Genomic DNA, 15,821 nt, shown 5'->3' with positions numbered 1-15,821 from the left:
TCCCTCCCCACCCCCTTTCCAGTTCAATCTTGTCTGAGAAGGTCTTAATTTCATGCTTGGCGCTGACTTAGCCTTAAAGAAAATCCTCCACCGTCTCCTTGGTTGATCTGTCGTAAATTCACCAAAACTACTTAAGGACTGCCTGGGAAGATGCTGGTATAAATAAGGGGGGGGGGTTTGGGGGGGGTGGCCACGACAGTCTGCACACAGGCTGGCAAACCTGCCCAGAGAAGCAAATTGAAGCCTGCTTTCATCTTTCCTGCAGTCTGCTGCCTGCTGTCACTTACCTTTAATTGGTTAATGTTAGTAAAGCACCGCCTAAGCCAAGTGGTACCTAAACGCCAAGCATTAATTTGTCGTTTGTGTAGCTCAACGCATAACTTCAAAAGGGCCTTGCTAACCTATTACAAATGCTTCAGGTTCTGCTGTCTGCTCCCATCCTTGATTTCATCTTCCTGAGATGCTGTCCAAGATGCTCTCAAGATTTCTGAACAAAACAGCCCTTGTATTATTAATTGCCGCACAATGGCAATATGTGCATTAGAGTTTACTGTGTGAGAGTAATGCGTTTTTAAAATAACTTGGAAATTGCCTTATCCATTCTGCAGGCAGCTTCCCCAAAAGGCTTCTCTGCATGTCATCTTCCCTGATCAGTCAATTCAAAGTACTGGTGCTAAAATTACCTTCCTTTTTATGTCTCTTTTTTCATGGCTCCTCTCTCAAGGCTGGTGCTGCTTTGTGCTTTGAGCTTTTTGGCCATTAATTTTGGGGTCCTCTTGTCTGCCTTGCCCGAGTCTCTTGCCACATCTCCCTTTGTTCTGCTATTCATTGGCCTGTCCTGCTGTCAGCTCCCTTTGTCCCCTTCTCCCACTCCGCTCTTGGCTTTGTGACTCACATCTCCCTTGCTAAATGGTCCAATAAACAGGAGTAACTACAATAGTGTAAAATGTGCAATCAGATCATCCAGCAGGGTCATCTTAAAGCAGCCTTTCTCAAACTGTGGGTCCCCAGGTGTTGTTGAACTACAACTCCCATCACCCCTAGCTAGCAAGGCCAGAGCTCAGGGATGGTGGGAGTTGTAGTCCAACAACATCTGGGGACCCACAGGTTGAGAACCGCTGTCTTACAGAGTTACCTGTTCTATTGGTACATGACTTTGAAAACCCTCCCACCTAAAAACAAAATTCTAAGCTTTGTCGTTTTTACTTTTTTTACAGAGGAATTTTCCAGGGTCCGAGAGGAAGTCCCACTGGAACTGGTTGAGGCCCATGTCAAGAAGGTGCAGGAGGCAGCCAGAGTCTCTGGAAAAGTGGATCCCACTTATGGACTAGAGAGCAGCTGCATTGCCGGAACGGCTCCAGATGAGCCAGAGAAACTTGGTATGTCCTTAGGGTTTGCCGTCTGGTGCTCCTGTCCATCATGCTTATCTCTGATTTGTGTTTAGGTCAAGTATATACACAAAGCATCAAATGTGGTGACAGTAATAATAATACAACAAAACAACAGCACCACAAACTGGCTTATAAGTATAGAACCAAATTTACTAGAATAGCTAGAATAGAGATAGACTTGTAACCATTCAAACAATAAACATACTAACGGCAAGGGTAGCACACTGGAGAATATGAAAAAAGTTTTTCAAGGCTGGTTTTTCAAAGATTGAACTGGATGAGATGTTCTTCAATGGGTCTTGAGTTGGAAACACAAAGCCGTATACACAGATCAATCACGGGAAGGCAAATCAAAGCCACCACCCTGGGGACAATAACCTCAACTGAGGATAATTCTCAATTCCATTTTTCTCATCCAGTTCAATCTTTGAAAAACAGAGTTGAAAAACTTTGTCATATTCTCCAGTGTGCTACCCTTGCCATTGTGGCAGCACGGGGTTGCCATTCTGTGATTGGACTTACGCTACTTGTTGAATGGTTCATTTATCCAGTCTGTATAACATTTACTGCACATGTAACTAGTTAAGATAGAGTTGTGCATTTATCCACTCCATGTTTACAGTATCTCCAGGCTTTGTCTTGCACATGGCACCTTAGTATGTTTGTTGTTTGAATGGCCACAAGTCTATCTCTATTCTAGCTATTATTCTAGTAAATTTGATTTTATACTTATAAGCCAGTTTGTGGTGTTTTATTGTGTTTATGTCAACCAAAGGCAATCATAACTAAAGGAAAAGGTATAGTAGAACACGACTTGCTTTATTTTGGGGTAGGGGAAGCAGGCAGAATTAGAGATTGGGTTGTTCACATCAGCCACCGTATTTTTGGTCATTGAGGGATGAAGAAAACCAATATGTAATTGTGACTCTGAGAGTCACATGACAGCTCGTACTCTGTAATCATTATTGCCTGCATCGTTCATGAACTCAAGAAAAATGAAATGTTTGATCTTGATGGGGGAGTTGGAATTATGCCTGATACAATGCTTGAGAATCTGTGGGGTGTCAAAAGTGTGTCAAAAGTGCTTTGGACTGCCTTATTTATTTCCCAGAAAGTCATTTACAATATGAGACGTTTGGTTTTATGCTTGGAGATTGAACATTATTCTCCCCATTTGGAATAATGATCGAAATGCCACACCAGCATAGATCCGTATGTGGCAGGCGCAAGTTCAGGAAACAGTAAATTAGGGGTCATCTTGATAATTCCTACATTTAAGCAGATTGTACAACACAATGGAAAGCAGTCCTTGAGTGAGAGATATTGCTTCTGGTGTGAGACTTGAGAGTAATTAGGGCATGGTTCCTTCCATTTTCTGCATACACAATAAAGCAGAATTTTACAGCTTTGTCAAAATATAATTACTGAGCACCATGGTGAATACATCCTTTGATTCAGCCTCCTGCTAAGACCAAAATGCCACAGTGCTTAGTCTGCAGCACACTGTAATGTTTGTAGGTTATGTTACCTACTTTTAACGTTTCTGCAGGCAGTGCCAGTCAAGATACAGAGGAGCACGCAGTTCGGCTGACGGACATTCAGTTACTTTGTGCCCTCCTGAACCATAGTGTCTCACCAATTTTGTCTATTGAAACTAATTTTCCTAGATTCCTGCTCTTCTCTTCCTCCTATACCCATCAACCTTCAGCATCCACACAGTTTACAGTAATCTTCCTTCCTACAATTACATACGATAACAACAACAGTACCACACGTTGCCCCAGTCTGTGAGAACAGGGAATTTCAGTCAAGCTGCAGTAATGTCAAGCATTGACACTTGAACTCAAATCTCAAGGCCTTATAGGTTTCAGGTGAACACCTGAGGTTGTGATTAGCTTCATGGCTGCCTAGCTAATACTCTGCTCCAATAGATCTGGAACTTCCTCCCAGAGAACCAGACCAGGGCGAGGTTTTGATTTTTCCTGGCTGTGCTGAGTTCTGTGCTTTTAAGTGGAGATGATGATGATAATATCAATAATAATAATAATTTATCCTTGTACCCAGCACATATGACTGGGTTGCGCCAGCCACTCTGGGCAGCTTCCAACAAAACATAAAAGAGCACACAATACAGCAGACATTAAAAGCTTCCCGATACAAGGCTGCCTTCAGATGTCTATGGAAGGTTGTATAATTGGTTATCTCTTACAGACAGCCATCCTCCAGCTCATCAGGGGCAACTATGAATATGGCAGGGCAAGCGCCCTCACCCCCCACTGTGTTCTCCACGTGATGAACATCAGATGGAGGAACAAGCACCTGAATAGGGCTCTTTAGTATTGAGTGCTGAATATTTACTTTTTGAAATATTTAGAGACCCCGCTTCCATTAAAAATACAGTAAATGGGTGTACAGCATGCAAAATTACAGCAAGGACAGCAGAGACATAAGTAAGAAGCCACGTGTTTTCCCTTTCGCTCGCTAGCGGCAGATAATAGAATTTGAAGCCTTTCCTTGGCCCAGAGAATAAAACGTGAGGTGCAGATTATTTCTGAATGAGAGAAATGAACTGGATTTTTGCAGTTAACGTTAGCCAGTTAATGTGATTTGTATTGATCTGTGACTAATGGAATAAATTAGGGCAGGAGCAGATGGCTCTCTGTGGGGGAGTGGCTTGGCAAAATTGAATTGGGTCACTCGACGGTCTGCAGCGCCTCTGCTCTGAAACAGCTTTTCACCAGAGGGTGCAAGGCGAAGAAGCCCTCCGCCAAGCCTGTGTTTTTTTTTGCGGGGGGGGGGGGCGGTTTACAAATGTGCAACAGCAAAGTTGCATGGTATATGCCTGCCGAAAATACTGCTTATATATTTGGGCAGCTAAAACCAGAAGGGTTGGATTTAAAACATTATTGCTCTAGAGTGCTAAAAGCGCTTCCTTGGGGGGAAGGGTGATCCCTCAGTAGGAATTGCTATAGCTGAGCCGTAAAACTGCAGCATGAGCAACTGCGTTGGCAGTTTTAGCTGGTAGTCCCAGCGCCCATCCCTGAATCATTTTGCAGAGCCATAATGAGCAGCGTAGACCGCAGGTCACACCACACATTTACATGTACCAAGTGAGTATGTAATGCACACCCACGGCAAATGTGCAGGTAGCTGAGAAAATGCCACTGCATAAGGCATGAAGAAACCCTAAGGTTAAGCGAAATATTTTGTCATTCCCATGTCTTCGTGTTGAAAGAGTTGAGAAATCCTCACTCGCATCGTTCACTGGTTCTTAGGACTTGCTGGAGGCTTCAAATGCAGCATCTCAGGGTTGCGCTCTGCTGCTGCTGCCGCCACCCTGGAAAAATGCCCTGGGAAGGTTGCAAACTTCCCAAGTCTCGGGAGCATTTCCCGGTTGCCCACTCTGGCTGTAAATCTTCTTCAGTACAGAATAGCTGGTAATAAGCGACCCTTCTCTCCTGAAAAGAGCACACCAGTCTTCTGGTATATCATAGCAGAAGAAAGACTCAATCATCTACAGTCATACCTCATGTTACGTTTGCTTCAGGTTGAGCATCTTAAGGGTGCGTCCCGTGGCAACCCGGAAGTACCGGAAAGGGTTACTTCTGGGTTTCGCCGCTCGCGCATGTGCAGACACGCAAAATGACGTCACACACATGCGCAGGAGCATCAAATTGCGACCCACGCAGACGCAGGTTGTGTTCTGCTCATGTTGCGAACAGGCCTCCGGAACGGATCCTGTTCGCAACCAGAGGTACCACTGTATTCTTATGATAAACATGGCTGTACACTTTGGCCTTTCCAACCATTTTTTGAAATGGATTTTTTTGAAATGAGCCTTTTCAGGATTGGTTTTGTCTCTTCCTCACTCCCTCTGTTTTATTTATTGAGTGTGCCCACCCAGAGCCACAAAATCTTTTATTTTCTTCCTTTCCTTGCAGCTTAGCTTGTTCTATCCTGGAAGACTAGATGCTAATCCATTTTTTTCCTGGATGCAGAGCTCCCAGTGGCTGTTCAATATCTGAGGCTTTCAATGAGCTTCCAGCTTTCTATTAGGAAGGGAAATGAATAGCCTGCAAATTTGTTTCCATGGAGCATGGCAGGCTTGAGCTACAGTGGATGCAGCTCCACATCTGCTCAGATCGGATGTTTTCCGTTGCTGAAAACCTCACTTCAGGGCCTCTCCTGTGCACACATCCTCCCAAGTTGTCCAAGGCAGCATATGTGGGGGTTTGCGGTTTTTTATTTGCGCGGCAACCCTGTTTGGCTAAGTAGAATATTTGGAGCCAGCTGCGCTGCCAAGCAACCCTAGGCAGTGGCCTTGGGGTGGTCCTTTTGCAGCAGGCGTCTCTCCTTCTGTGAAGGCAGCTAGAGGGTTGAATAATAGAATCTTAGAGTTGGAAGGGACCCAAGGGTCATCTAGTCCAACCCCTCAAAGCTCCTCTTCCTTCGTGCATGTTGCCATGTTTTCACTTGCATGCCACTTTCCCATGGCAGGTGCATTCTCAAAGTGGCTCACAACATGCAGAGTAAATGAAAACCACATTTCACGATAATGCAAACAGAGCACAATTTAAGCAAAACAGTCGCACTAATGTAAATAGGGCAGACAAAGACCTCATGTTAGTAAACACTGAAACAATGTCGAACAATAAAATAGGGAACATCCAAATAGCAAAAAAACAACAACCCCACCTTCCCTCAGGTAGGGGATGGGGCAAGGCAGGTGGAATAGCTTGTCCCTGATGGACAGGCGATGTGCTTCTGCAGCTGAGGAAGGCCGGCGATGGGTGGATCCGTAGGGGATTGGCTAATGATGACAAGGTACTTTGGTTTTTAACCTTCAGGGCTAAAGCAGAATTGCGTGATCTTTATCCAGAAGGCAGGGAGTGCTTTGAGACGGATGAGAGTTTAGCGGAGAGTCAGTCAGCACCGAGAGAGCCTCAGGAAGGGCTTTGCAGAAAAGCACAGCACTCAAAAGTTGAGAGTGAATTGCCTCGGCAAACAGGAGATGTATTTGATCAGAGTGTCGTCGCGGTCCAGTGTGGGTTGTCCTGTCTTGGCATGTGGTTTTGTGCAAGAGGATTTAGTAGCCACTGAGTGAGTGAGCAGTTGCCACCTGGGGAAGACGGAAAGCAAGCTGCAGTCACTTGCTGAGGAGTGCCAGCTGGCTGGAGCAACTGTGGAAATAAGGATATAAAGGGAGACTTTTTAAGAACTTGAAAAGACACAGAGGCCCCAGTGGAATGGCTGGGGGCATGGGGGGCAAGTTTTCACAGGCGCTTCATATTCTGTTACAAGCATAATATAAAACCTCCTTATGAACACAGTGGGACAAGCAAAGGGAAGCTTTGCTAAAATACCCACTAACAAGTCTTTGCCTTGAGACGCTCTTCTAATTGATCGCTGTGAGAGTTTTATATATCTAATTAACTTGTTTTACAGGCTGTGTGGAGGTGTTGAGTGGCAATTACTTAGGACTGTTTACCCTGCGCCAAGACATTCAATCCTGGGCCCATAAATTATGGCAATTAAGAAAATGTGCATAAACGCACTTAATTTGCTTAATCTATTCTCATTGCCAGAGTTTGGGTTTCTGCATCCAACAGAAGCCGGAACCTGATGCTTTGGAAGAATAATTATGGGTCCCTGTAGCTTACCCCAGGCTTCCAGGAATCGGATGTTTAGGAACACATGTTTTAGGAACTCTTGCAAGATCGTATCGCAGTGTTCCACACGTTATTTCCGTGCCTAAATGATAATTGGAGCAATCCGCCAGAAATGTCAGCACCCATGCTTGCCATTGAGCTAGAGGAGCTTGTGGAGAATTAACCCACCGCAGGGAAGAGTTAATTTTCAGAGAGCCACATACATGCGAGTGGCTGGCTTCTGAGAGCAGGATCCATGTCACAGCATCTCTCTAGAGTAGGGATGGGCAATCCTTTTCCTGTTTGGGGGCAGAGCCAGAGGCGAAAGTGTTCTGGATCAGGTAACCTGGAATAAAGGCTTTGCTGCTTCTGTTTTCATTGTGTCTGCCTTAGATTAGATTTCCCTCTCCTATGCAGATCTGCTCAGAAGTAAGCCCCTCTAGGTTTGATGGTCGTTACTCTGAAATGGAGTTTTTTTTTTAAAAAAAATAATAATTCAGTGGACCAATCAATCTGCTCTTCTGGAAAGCAAGTGAAAGTAATCTCTATACAGTGGTACCTCGGGTTAAGTACTTAATTCATTCCGGAGGTCCGTTCTTAACCTGAAGCACCACTTTAGCTAATGGGGCCTCCTGCTGCTGCCGCGTGATTTCTGTTCTCATCCTGAAGCAAATTTCTTAATCCGAGGTACTATTTCTGGGTTAGCGGAGTCTGTATCCTGAAGCGTATGTAACCTGAAGCGTATGTAACCTGAGGTACCACTGTACATATATATGCATATGTAGCACAGGCCTGCCAGTGTATTCTCAGACCGGTGGTGGGCAGAGGAGCATTGATTCCTGGGACGGGATGACTCGTAATGCTGATCTGATTTGAAAGTTTGATTACCCATGGCCAGCAGGGATTGAGCTGTGATCGCCTTGTTCAATGTGATGATGCTTTGTGAAAGTGCTCCGAAAAACAAAACAAGAGGCTTCCATTAGTCGTCTGATGGGTTATCAATAACTGTTCCTGCTGCCACACGGTCAGCTTTGTATTAAGTGTTAATTATTCTGCCTTACAGATGGAGCTGAAGAAGAGAAAATGGAGACAGAGACAGATGGACCACAGGCAGAAAAAGTTAAGGTCTGACTGCTTCAAATGCCATTTTAAAAAAATTGTGCAGTGCTTCAAGCATTTCATGAGTATGAATTATTACTATTAATAATAATACAGAAGCCTCTGAATGAAAATAAAGTCCCACCTTCACAAGCTCAGAGTTTGTTTTAAGAAAACATCTTGTTTTTTTACCTAAATTAAAATTATGTATTTATTAATTTATGTCCTGCTTAATGCAAAAATCGGCTTCTATTTTTATTTGTTTCATAAAGTTTATACATCAGTTCATTGTTTTTTTTAAAAAAAAACACCTCTAAACGGTTTTCAGGTATAAAAACCAATTGCACAAGCATTAAAATATAAACATATGTAATCCCTTTAAAACATATTGCTAACTTGAAGCAGGAGACTTGAGTAGGAAGATCTGAGGAATGCCAAAATAAACACAGGATTCTTTTGTTTACATCTGCTACAGAGCAGACAGGTGCCTATGCATATTGAGCTAAATCAGCCTACATCAAGCTGGTGCCGTGCAGATGTTTTGGACTACAACTCCCATCAGCCCCAGTCAGCCTACACTCTAGTTGGGACTGATGGAAATTATAGTACAAAACGTCTGGGGAGCACCAGGTTGGCGAAGGCTGGGTTAAACCATGCTAAAGCAGTCAATGAAATCCACCAGTTTGGACTTCCAGTACGGGATTTATTTCATTGGATGTTGTTTTCCCCACTATGCTCTTTTGTTGTTAGAAGGGAATATTTGGAGTTTTAGGTCCAGTATGCTGTGGGTTAAACCACAGAGCCTAGGACTTGCCGATCAGAAGGTTGGCGGTTTGAATCCCCGCGGCGGGGTGAGCTCCCGTTGCTCGGTCCCTGCTCCTGCCCACCTAGCAGTTTGAAAGTGCGTCAAAGTGCAAGTAGATAAATAGGTACCACTCCAGCAGGAAGGTAAACGGCGTTTCCGTGCGCTGCTCTGGTTCGCCAGAAGCGGCTTAGTCATGCTGGCCACATGACCCGGAGGCTGTACACCGGCTCCCTCGGCCAGTAAAGCGAGATGAGCGCCGCAACCCCAGAGTCATCCACGACTGGACCTAATGGTCAGGGGTCCCTTTACCTTTTAACACATAGAGAAACTGAAGCCAAGAGTATTCACTGAAGACTCTAAGCTGGCTTTTCTAGTTTGGAGCTTTGGAATCGGTCAAGAGTATTTCTAAATAAGGAAACAATTGCCTTCTCCTCCTTTTTGGGGGGTATGACATCCCTTGCTATTTCTATTTTTAAAGTGAACACTCGGTGTTCCTAATGCACCGATGTTCTTCAGGAAAGCTATCCTTATTTTCATGGCCTGCTGTGTCTGTACTTCTGCAGTTATTTGTTTCCTGCTCAGTAACTATGGTTGTCAAGAGGAATATTCCCCCCCCCCCATGGAAACCTTAAAATTTCGTTTCCCTGGGCTGTTTAATTACAGTGCGCCTCCCCCACTTTTCATATGCTCTAGATTGAAAACAAAGGGGACCATGAACTTTCAGATGGAAACAAGGCACAGGAAGGAGACGAGGAGAAAAACGCAGAAAAGGAGCAGGATGGCGACGTCTCCCAGGACTCCAAGCCAGGTAGGAAGCTGCAACTTCGCTCTCCCAGCTGCACAGAGGCTTTAAAGTGCTTTCCCTGTAGTTCCAGGCATGTCTCATAAATTAAGCTGTAATGAAGGCATTATTCCCCATAGCATGAGTTGCCAACATGGCACCCACAAGGGCTTTCCCTTTGCTCCCTACCCGCGGCGCCAGTGAAATTAAGGCTTGAAAAGGCTTTCTGTTATAGCTGGTAAAAAGGGGAGGCTTAACTCTCCCTCCAGGGCTGTAACAAACGAATCCTGAAAACAGCCTATTTCTGAACTTAAGTTAGGCTTGGGAAAGAATTCCTATTGCAGTTTGGAAGCTCCTTCCAATTCAGGGGTGATTTCTAGGGCAGAAGAGGGGGGAATTGCAGCTGGAGGGGAAAGGGTTACACCTTCCGTCCTCCGCACACGTGGACACACACATACACACACCCTTTTGCAGCCAGTAGAAAGCTTCTTCAAGTCTAATTATTGCAGAGGTGATACAACTGGGGAGGCAATAGTTAGCGCCCCTGTGACCACTGCCTCTGAAATTAGCTTGGGAAGAAATCTCTTGGCTTTAATGGAAGCCTTTTTTCAAGACTAATCGTTATGTGTGTGTATTAGCAGGGGCGTACCATCCTGGAGTTTAGAGCTGGGAAGTGAAGGTTATCTCTAGCTGCCTCAGCTGCCCTCCCCAGGAAAATACCCCGATTAGTTTAGAAGAAAAGCAGAAATATTTTTTCCCCAGCCTAGTAGCTGCCAGGGGAGAGAGTGGTTGCAGTGCACAAGTGATTACGGCTGTGGCCTGTGCTCCCATGGAGATCCCCACATTTTCTCCAGTTTGCGAATGTGTCCGTGGGCGAATAAACATCGACAACCCCTACCCCACCGTAACATGTCTGCTTTGGATAGAATGCAGTAGTCCATATTCAGGCTTTATCTCACAAGCCTGGCTCAGGCACTAAATCTTGATTTGAAATCCTTTCATGCATCAGGCAGGAATTCTTTTCAACTTGGTTGTACACTTTGGGTAACAAATGCTGAGCTGAAGCAGCCCTGCCTAATAGGAATTGGGTGTGTGATTTCCTCTTGCTAAGCCGTTGGTTCAGCCTTAATCGGAAAGAATAGGTGGGCAGGCTGTGCCCACTTTTTAAGTATCTTGCTGTCTTCTCTGCCTTTCAGTTGACAGAAACTCGATAATTTAAATCATGAAAACATTTATGTCCTTTAGAACAATTGAGTCTGCTTTTTTGAAATTTAAATAGTTGGGCCGGGGATAGGTTTTTAATAATTTCTCTTACCTTTAGTGTTGATTTGCATAGTTGGGGGGGGTGGAGAAGGTGAGCTAGAGGAACCCCTTGCCCAAAGCAGCATCATTAGCCTGGTAACAAGAGAAAGGTGACGGTCAAATGATTATTTCGCAAATCATGGATAGGCCAGTATATCCAGTGAGCTGGTTCTGGGTGCTGTTAGGAAGCTGTCTCACTGCAGCAGTCCCTTGACTTTAAACTCGAAAACCAATATTTCTCTTTCTCAAATGGAAGGGGACATTCTGAATGGGTGCACTGAGCACACCACGTCCTTCTTGGGGCGGGCCAAGCCAGAGGTGTCTATTTTCTCGGCTGTTCTAAGGAGGGCACCCAAGATGACAGCTTTTCCCAACTAGTGGTGTCTTTCCGAGAGTGAAGCTGAAAGTACTTCATGGTCTTATTTTATGCTAGAAGTTTGAGCGCTGCACAAATAATCAGGAGCGAGATGGTGGCATCAGCTGCGCTAAAGGGATGTGCAAGACTAACTAGGGAGTGTTTTTGTTTAGATGAGAAGGAAGCAGACGAGAACAAGGAGAACCTTGATGTATGCAAAGACAAGGAGGGCGACGCTGGGAAGAAGAGAGTGGAGCACGAAATCTCTGAAGGGAACGTGGCAACGGCTGCAGCTGCTGCCCTCGCCTCGGCTGCCACCAAAGCCAAGGTTTGTCGGGCACAGATTTCCACTGCATCTGGTTTCCGGTGCTGTTCAGGGAACGCTTTTAAAATGACCCCATTGTTTGCAAAGGCACCAATAGAGCTTGTTTCTGCTTCTCATGCCTTTTTAAAATGCACTTTCTGTGCTCCTCAGCTTCAGCTGTATGAATGTTATCATTAAATGAAATTTGTTTCCCTGTGAATGGGTTTGAGGCTGCCATTGTGGGCTTACTAAAAGGCACAGTGAGAGAGCCTATCCACAAAGTTTGTCAGCTTCTTTTTCAGCTTTTGATGGGCTATTTCTTTTGGTGGTGAGAAGATTCAAGAACTCAGCCAGGCATTCCTTTCCTCATAAGCCTATTACCGATTCCTTGGGAGGTTAACACATTTGAAAACAGAACTTAGAAAGTGTGGCTGAAGGAAGCCCTTGTGTGGATCTTACAGAACCGGAGGAGGAATTTCCTCATTTTTCTGGCCTTCGGCACTTGGCGCAAAATAGATGTTTTTCTCCTGCTCTGTTCTCAGTTTTCCGGTTTCCAGGCTAGCACACAGAGACCCTCTTTAGCAAGGCTCTCCCCCATGATTCCCCCTGCCCGCTTCTTTGGTTCTTCTTCTTTAAAAAGAAGGCTTGTGCCTTATTTGCCTATCACTTCCATCTTGAACAGTGATATCTTCACAGAATGGTAGTATGACGCGTCTCTTGTTAAAGAATGAAACGGAAAGAAATATACCCAACGAATGGAGAAATCAATGGCAAAATAGCATGTTCAAGAAATTTGGGGCCGTCATACGTCTTAGTGGAGAGGTCCTTCCCCTTCAAGCATAGATACTCCCACAGCCTGACTTGTACCGTCTCCGAGTGTTTGAGACTTACAGCCTGAGCAGAGGGCTCTTGTATAACATACGTTGCTGCAAGTGTCCCATCCATCACAAACTGATAGGTGTCATTAAAGCAAGCAATACAAAACCGAGTAAGGATGAATATTCTGCAAACAGGAGGGGTGGCTTTTCTGCCTTAGCTAAGCCAAGCCTCCTTTTCTTTAAGGTGTGAGTAGAGAAAAGGTGTCTGGCTAATTTGGGAAGGGCCTGTAGCTCAGTGGTAGAAGATCTGATTTGTATGCAGAATGTCCCAAGGTTCAGTCCTTGGCGTTTTTAAGTGAGGCTTAGAGAGTTGCTACCAATCAGTGTGGTCAGTTTGAATTCCATGGAGACATAGGCATCCTCCGCTCATAAAAGAGGGAGTCATTACTGGCAGTTCGGTGCTTTCCAAAGCTGGATCGTGGGGCAACCGTATTCTGCTTTTCTCTTCCAAGTGGAGAGGATGTTGGTGTGCTCAGGTCCTCCTGGTCGGCTTCTTACAGGTACCAGCCACTGTTTGAGCAGGATGCTAAACTAGATTGGCCATTGGCCTGATCCAGTAGGCCCTTAGTAGATGAACCAATCGCCCTCCTGGTTTGCATGAAAAATCTGGGAATTGTTGCGACCTGTTAGCCAGCCATGTTTGTGTCTTGGGTATGACTCAGTCCCATGTATCAAAATGCACTCTTAGTAGTGCCAGATCAGCTTGACAGCTGTCCCAGAGGTTCCCACAATCATAACTTCAGTGTCAAAGCCAATCTTGAACAGTCTTTCAAGATGTGTTATAGAAACATTGGAGTAAATGAAGTTATTACATGAGTGGAAATTTTAACATACTACTTTGTTATAGGTTGTTGTAATGGGTTAAACCACAGAGCCTAGGACTTGCCGATCAGAAGGTCGGCGGTTCAAATCCCTGCGATGCAGTGAGCTCCCGTTGCTCAGTCCCTGCTCCTGCCAACCTAGCAGTTCGAAAGCACGTCAAAGTGCAAGTAGATAAATAGGTACCGCTCTGGCGGGAAGGTAAACGGCGTTTCCGTGCACTGCTCTGGTTCGCCAGAAGCGGCTTAGTCATGCTGGCCACATGACCCGGAAGCTGTACGCCGGCTCCCTCGGCCAATAAAGCAAGATGAGCACTGCAACCCCAGAGTCGGCCATGACTGGCCCTAATGATCAGGGGTCCCTTTACCTTTACCTTTAATGAGCTCCTACGTAAAGTAGTTGTACCGTTCCAATTTCAGTAGTCTACGGGTTAATACTCCATGCGAGCGGCAGAGGAGGATATATCGGGCTACTTTGGCCCTCTGATAAATCTTGGCATTAAACAGATTCCCGAGCAGATACTGTAGATAGCATAAAAATAAGCTACCATTGCACCTTCAGACCTCACTTATTGCCTCATGCAGTCTCAGCACCAGCTTTAGTTCACATTTTCAAAGGACTTTGATGCCGTATGTTTGATAAGGCCCCTGAAATCTTAGAGGAAAATGAACTGTTACCAGGTTAGAAGTCAGAAAATGTTTTGTGCAAATGAAAAAGCTGGGGGGGGGGGTTGCTATTGTTTCTCCTGCATGTAGGTAAGGTGTGTGTGTTTGTGTTTTTCCTCCCAGCATCTAGCTGCTGTTGAGGAAAGGAAGATCAAGTCCTTGGTCGCCCTCCTGGTGGAAACACAGATGAAGAAACTGGAGATCAAACTCCGTCATTTTGAGGAGCTGGAAACAATCATGGACAGAGAGAAAGAGGCGGTAAGACTGGTTGGGGAGGGGGCATGTTTATTTTTTATATGGTGCCCCCTGAAAGCTCAGCGGCGTTGGTACTTTGGGGGCTGTGTCAGTTTAAGCTTTTCATCAGCATTTAAATGCTGCATCTCTCCTGTGCATTGATGATGCCTCCTTGCTTTTGGATAACGCACATCTGTACAGGTCTACTCTTCATATGGTTTTGAAAGTTTCATTCCATATGCATTTATGGAGTGATTACTTATCTCAGTTCTGCACCACTGTGGACTTGGTTTTTTCCTGTCCGATGCAAGAAAAATTGGAGAACGGTTGGGGACACTGAGTACCTGAGGATAGTTCCTTCAAAATGGAGTGTGCTGATTTGGTTCCTAGACGGCCTTCTCCTTGGTCAGGCTGCTGCTTAAACAGGTTCTGAACACCCAGAATTCAGTTGGTTTGCCTCTTGTCACTTTCCCTTGGATCACTTGGCTGTGTGTGTGTGTGTGTGTGTGTGTGTGTGTGTGTGTGTTGGGATATCTCATTAGCAGTTCCTTCCACCACCCCTCACAGGACCCTCAAATGCCAGCCTAATTAGATTCCCTTTAAAAGTTGCAGGAGCGTTGTCTAGGATTGGACCTTGGTGAGACTGCAAAAGGGTGTAACTCAGGGCAAAGCAAGGCTGATGCTAATGGGTGGAATCCTTGGGCACCTGCATAGGCTCTTCTTACATCCGACAGCTGTCTTGGACAGCACCTCTGCATTGCAGTAAAAGTTAGAGAGGAAGCGTATAACTAGTTAAATTGGAACATCGTGCAATAAAGCACCGTCCACCTAGGAGCTTAGCCCAGGCTTCAAAATCCAGGTCAATTGCAGTGTTTTGATTTGCTTCAAGAAGAAGTCAGAAGATGGACTGCTCTTGCCCTCTGTATGGGCAGAGCAGACCCACAGAGCAGGGGTTTGGACTAGATGGTGTACCTTCCAACGCTGCGATTCTGTGACATACTCTTCAGCTCAGTTTCTGTGACGGCATTTGCGAACCTGGTGCCCTTTAGATGTAGGACTATGGCTCCCATCAGCCCCAAATGGGTAACCCCTGTCCATTCTGTGTAGGGCTTGTTCTCTTTCTCATCACACAACCCCTTACATTTGCATCTTGTTTTCTTCCTGATCAAGGGGTCTGGAGGCCAAGTGAATTGGGGCCTTGGGTTTCATGCAAGGGAAGGAATAGGCAAGGTGGAGCTTGTGTTCTCTTAGGGACATCCCCCTCCATGTTGAGAGGATGTTGGCATTAATAGGTCCGCCAGGTAATTCTGCTTGACTGCTGCGGGGGCCTGCCTGGATGATGACAGCTTGCTCCCCTGGTTTCGCACTGAATGGGGCGGTTAAGAACTTAAGACGAGCCCAGCATCCTGTTCTCACAGTGACTAACTAGGTGCCTGTGGGAAACCTGCAAGTGGGCTTGGAGCATGGTAATCATTCTGAACCAAAAACCAGCAACTGTCTGCCCCACCCCCTCTCAGGACATCCTGAGCTTCTCCCGCTTG

The 15,821-nt window shown here is 45.5% G+C and overlaps 1 protein-coding gene across 1 annotated transcript in view; it reads left to right on the top strand.

The window, feature by feature from the left end:
• SMARCC1 (SWI/SNF related BAF chromatin remodeling complex subunit C1) overlaps positions 1-15,821 on the top strand; it is a 92,382-nt gene that overhangs the window by 51,136 nt on the left and 25,425 nt on the right. The window contains exons 21-25 of the mRNA XM_083579298.1: positions 1,218-1,379; positions 8,103-8,164; positions 9,636-9,750; positions 11,554-11,708; positions 14,170-14,304. Coding sequence (XP_083435424.1) covers positions 1,218-1,379; positions 8,103-8,164; positions 9,636-9,750; positions 11,554-11,708; positions 14,170-14,304 — 629 coding nt within the window. The remainder of the gene's footprint in view (positions 1-1,217; positions 1,380-8,102; positions 8,165-9,635; positions 9,751-11,553; positions 11,709-14,169; positions 14,305-15,821) is intronic.

Source organism: Podarcis filfolensis, assembly GCF_964270895.1.
Source record: "Podarcis filfolensis genome assembly, chromosome: 12".
NCBI classification, from domain to species: Eukaryota; Metazoa; Chordata; class Lepidosauria; order Squamata; family Lacertidae; genus Podarcis; species Podarcis filfolensis.
This window is presented reverse-complemented; position numbering and strand designations above follow the sequence as displayed.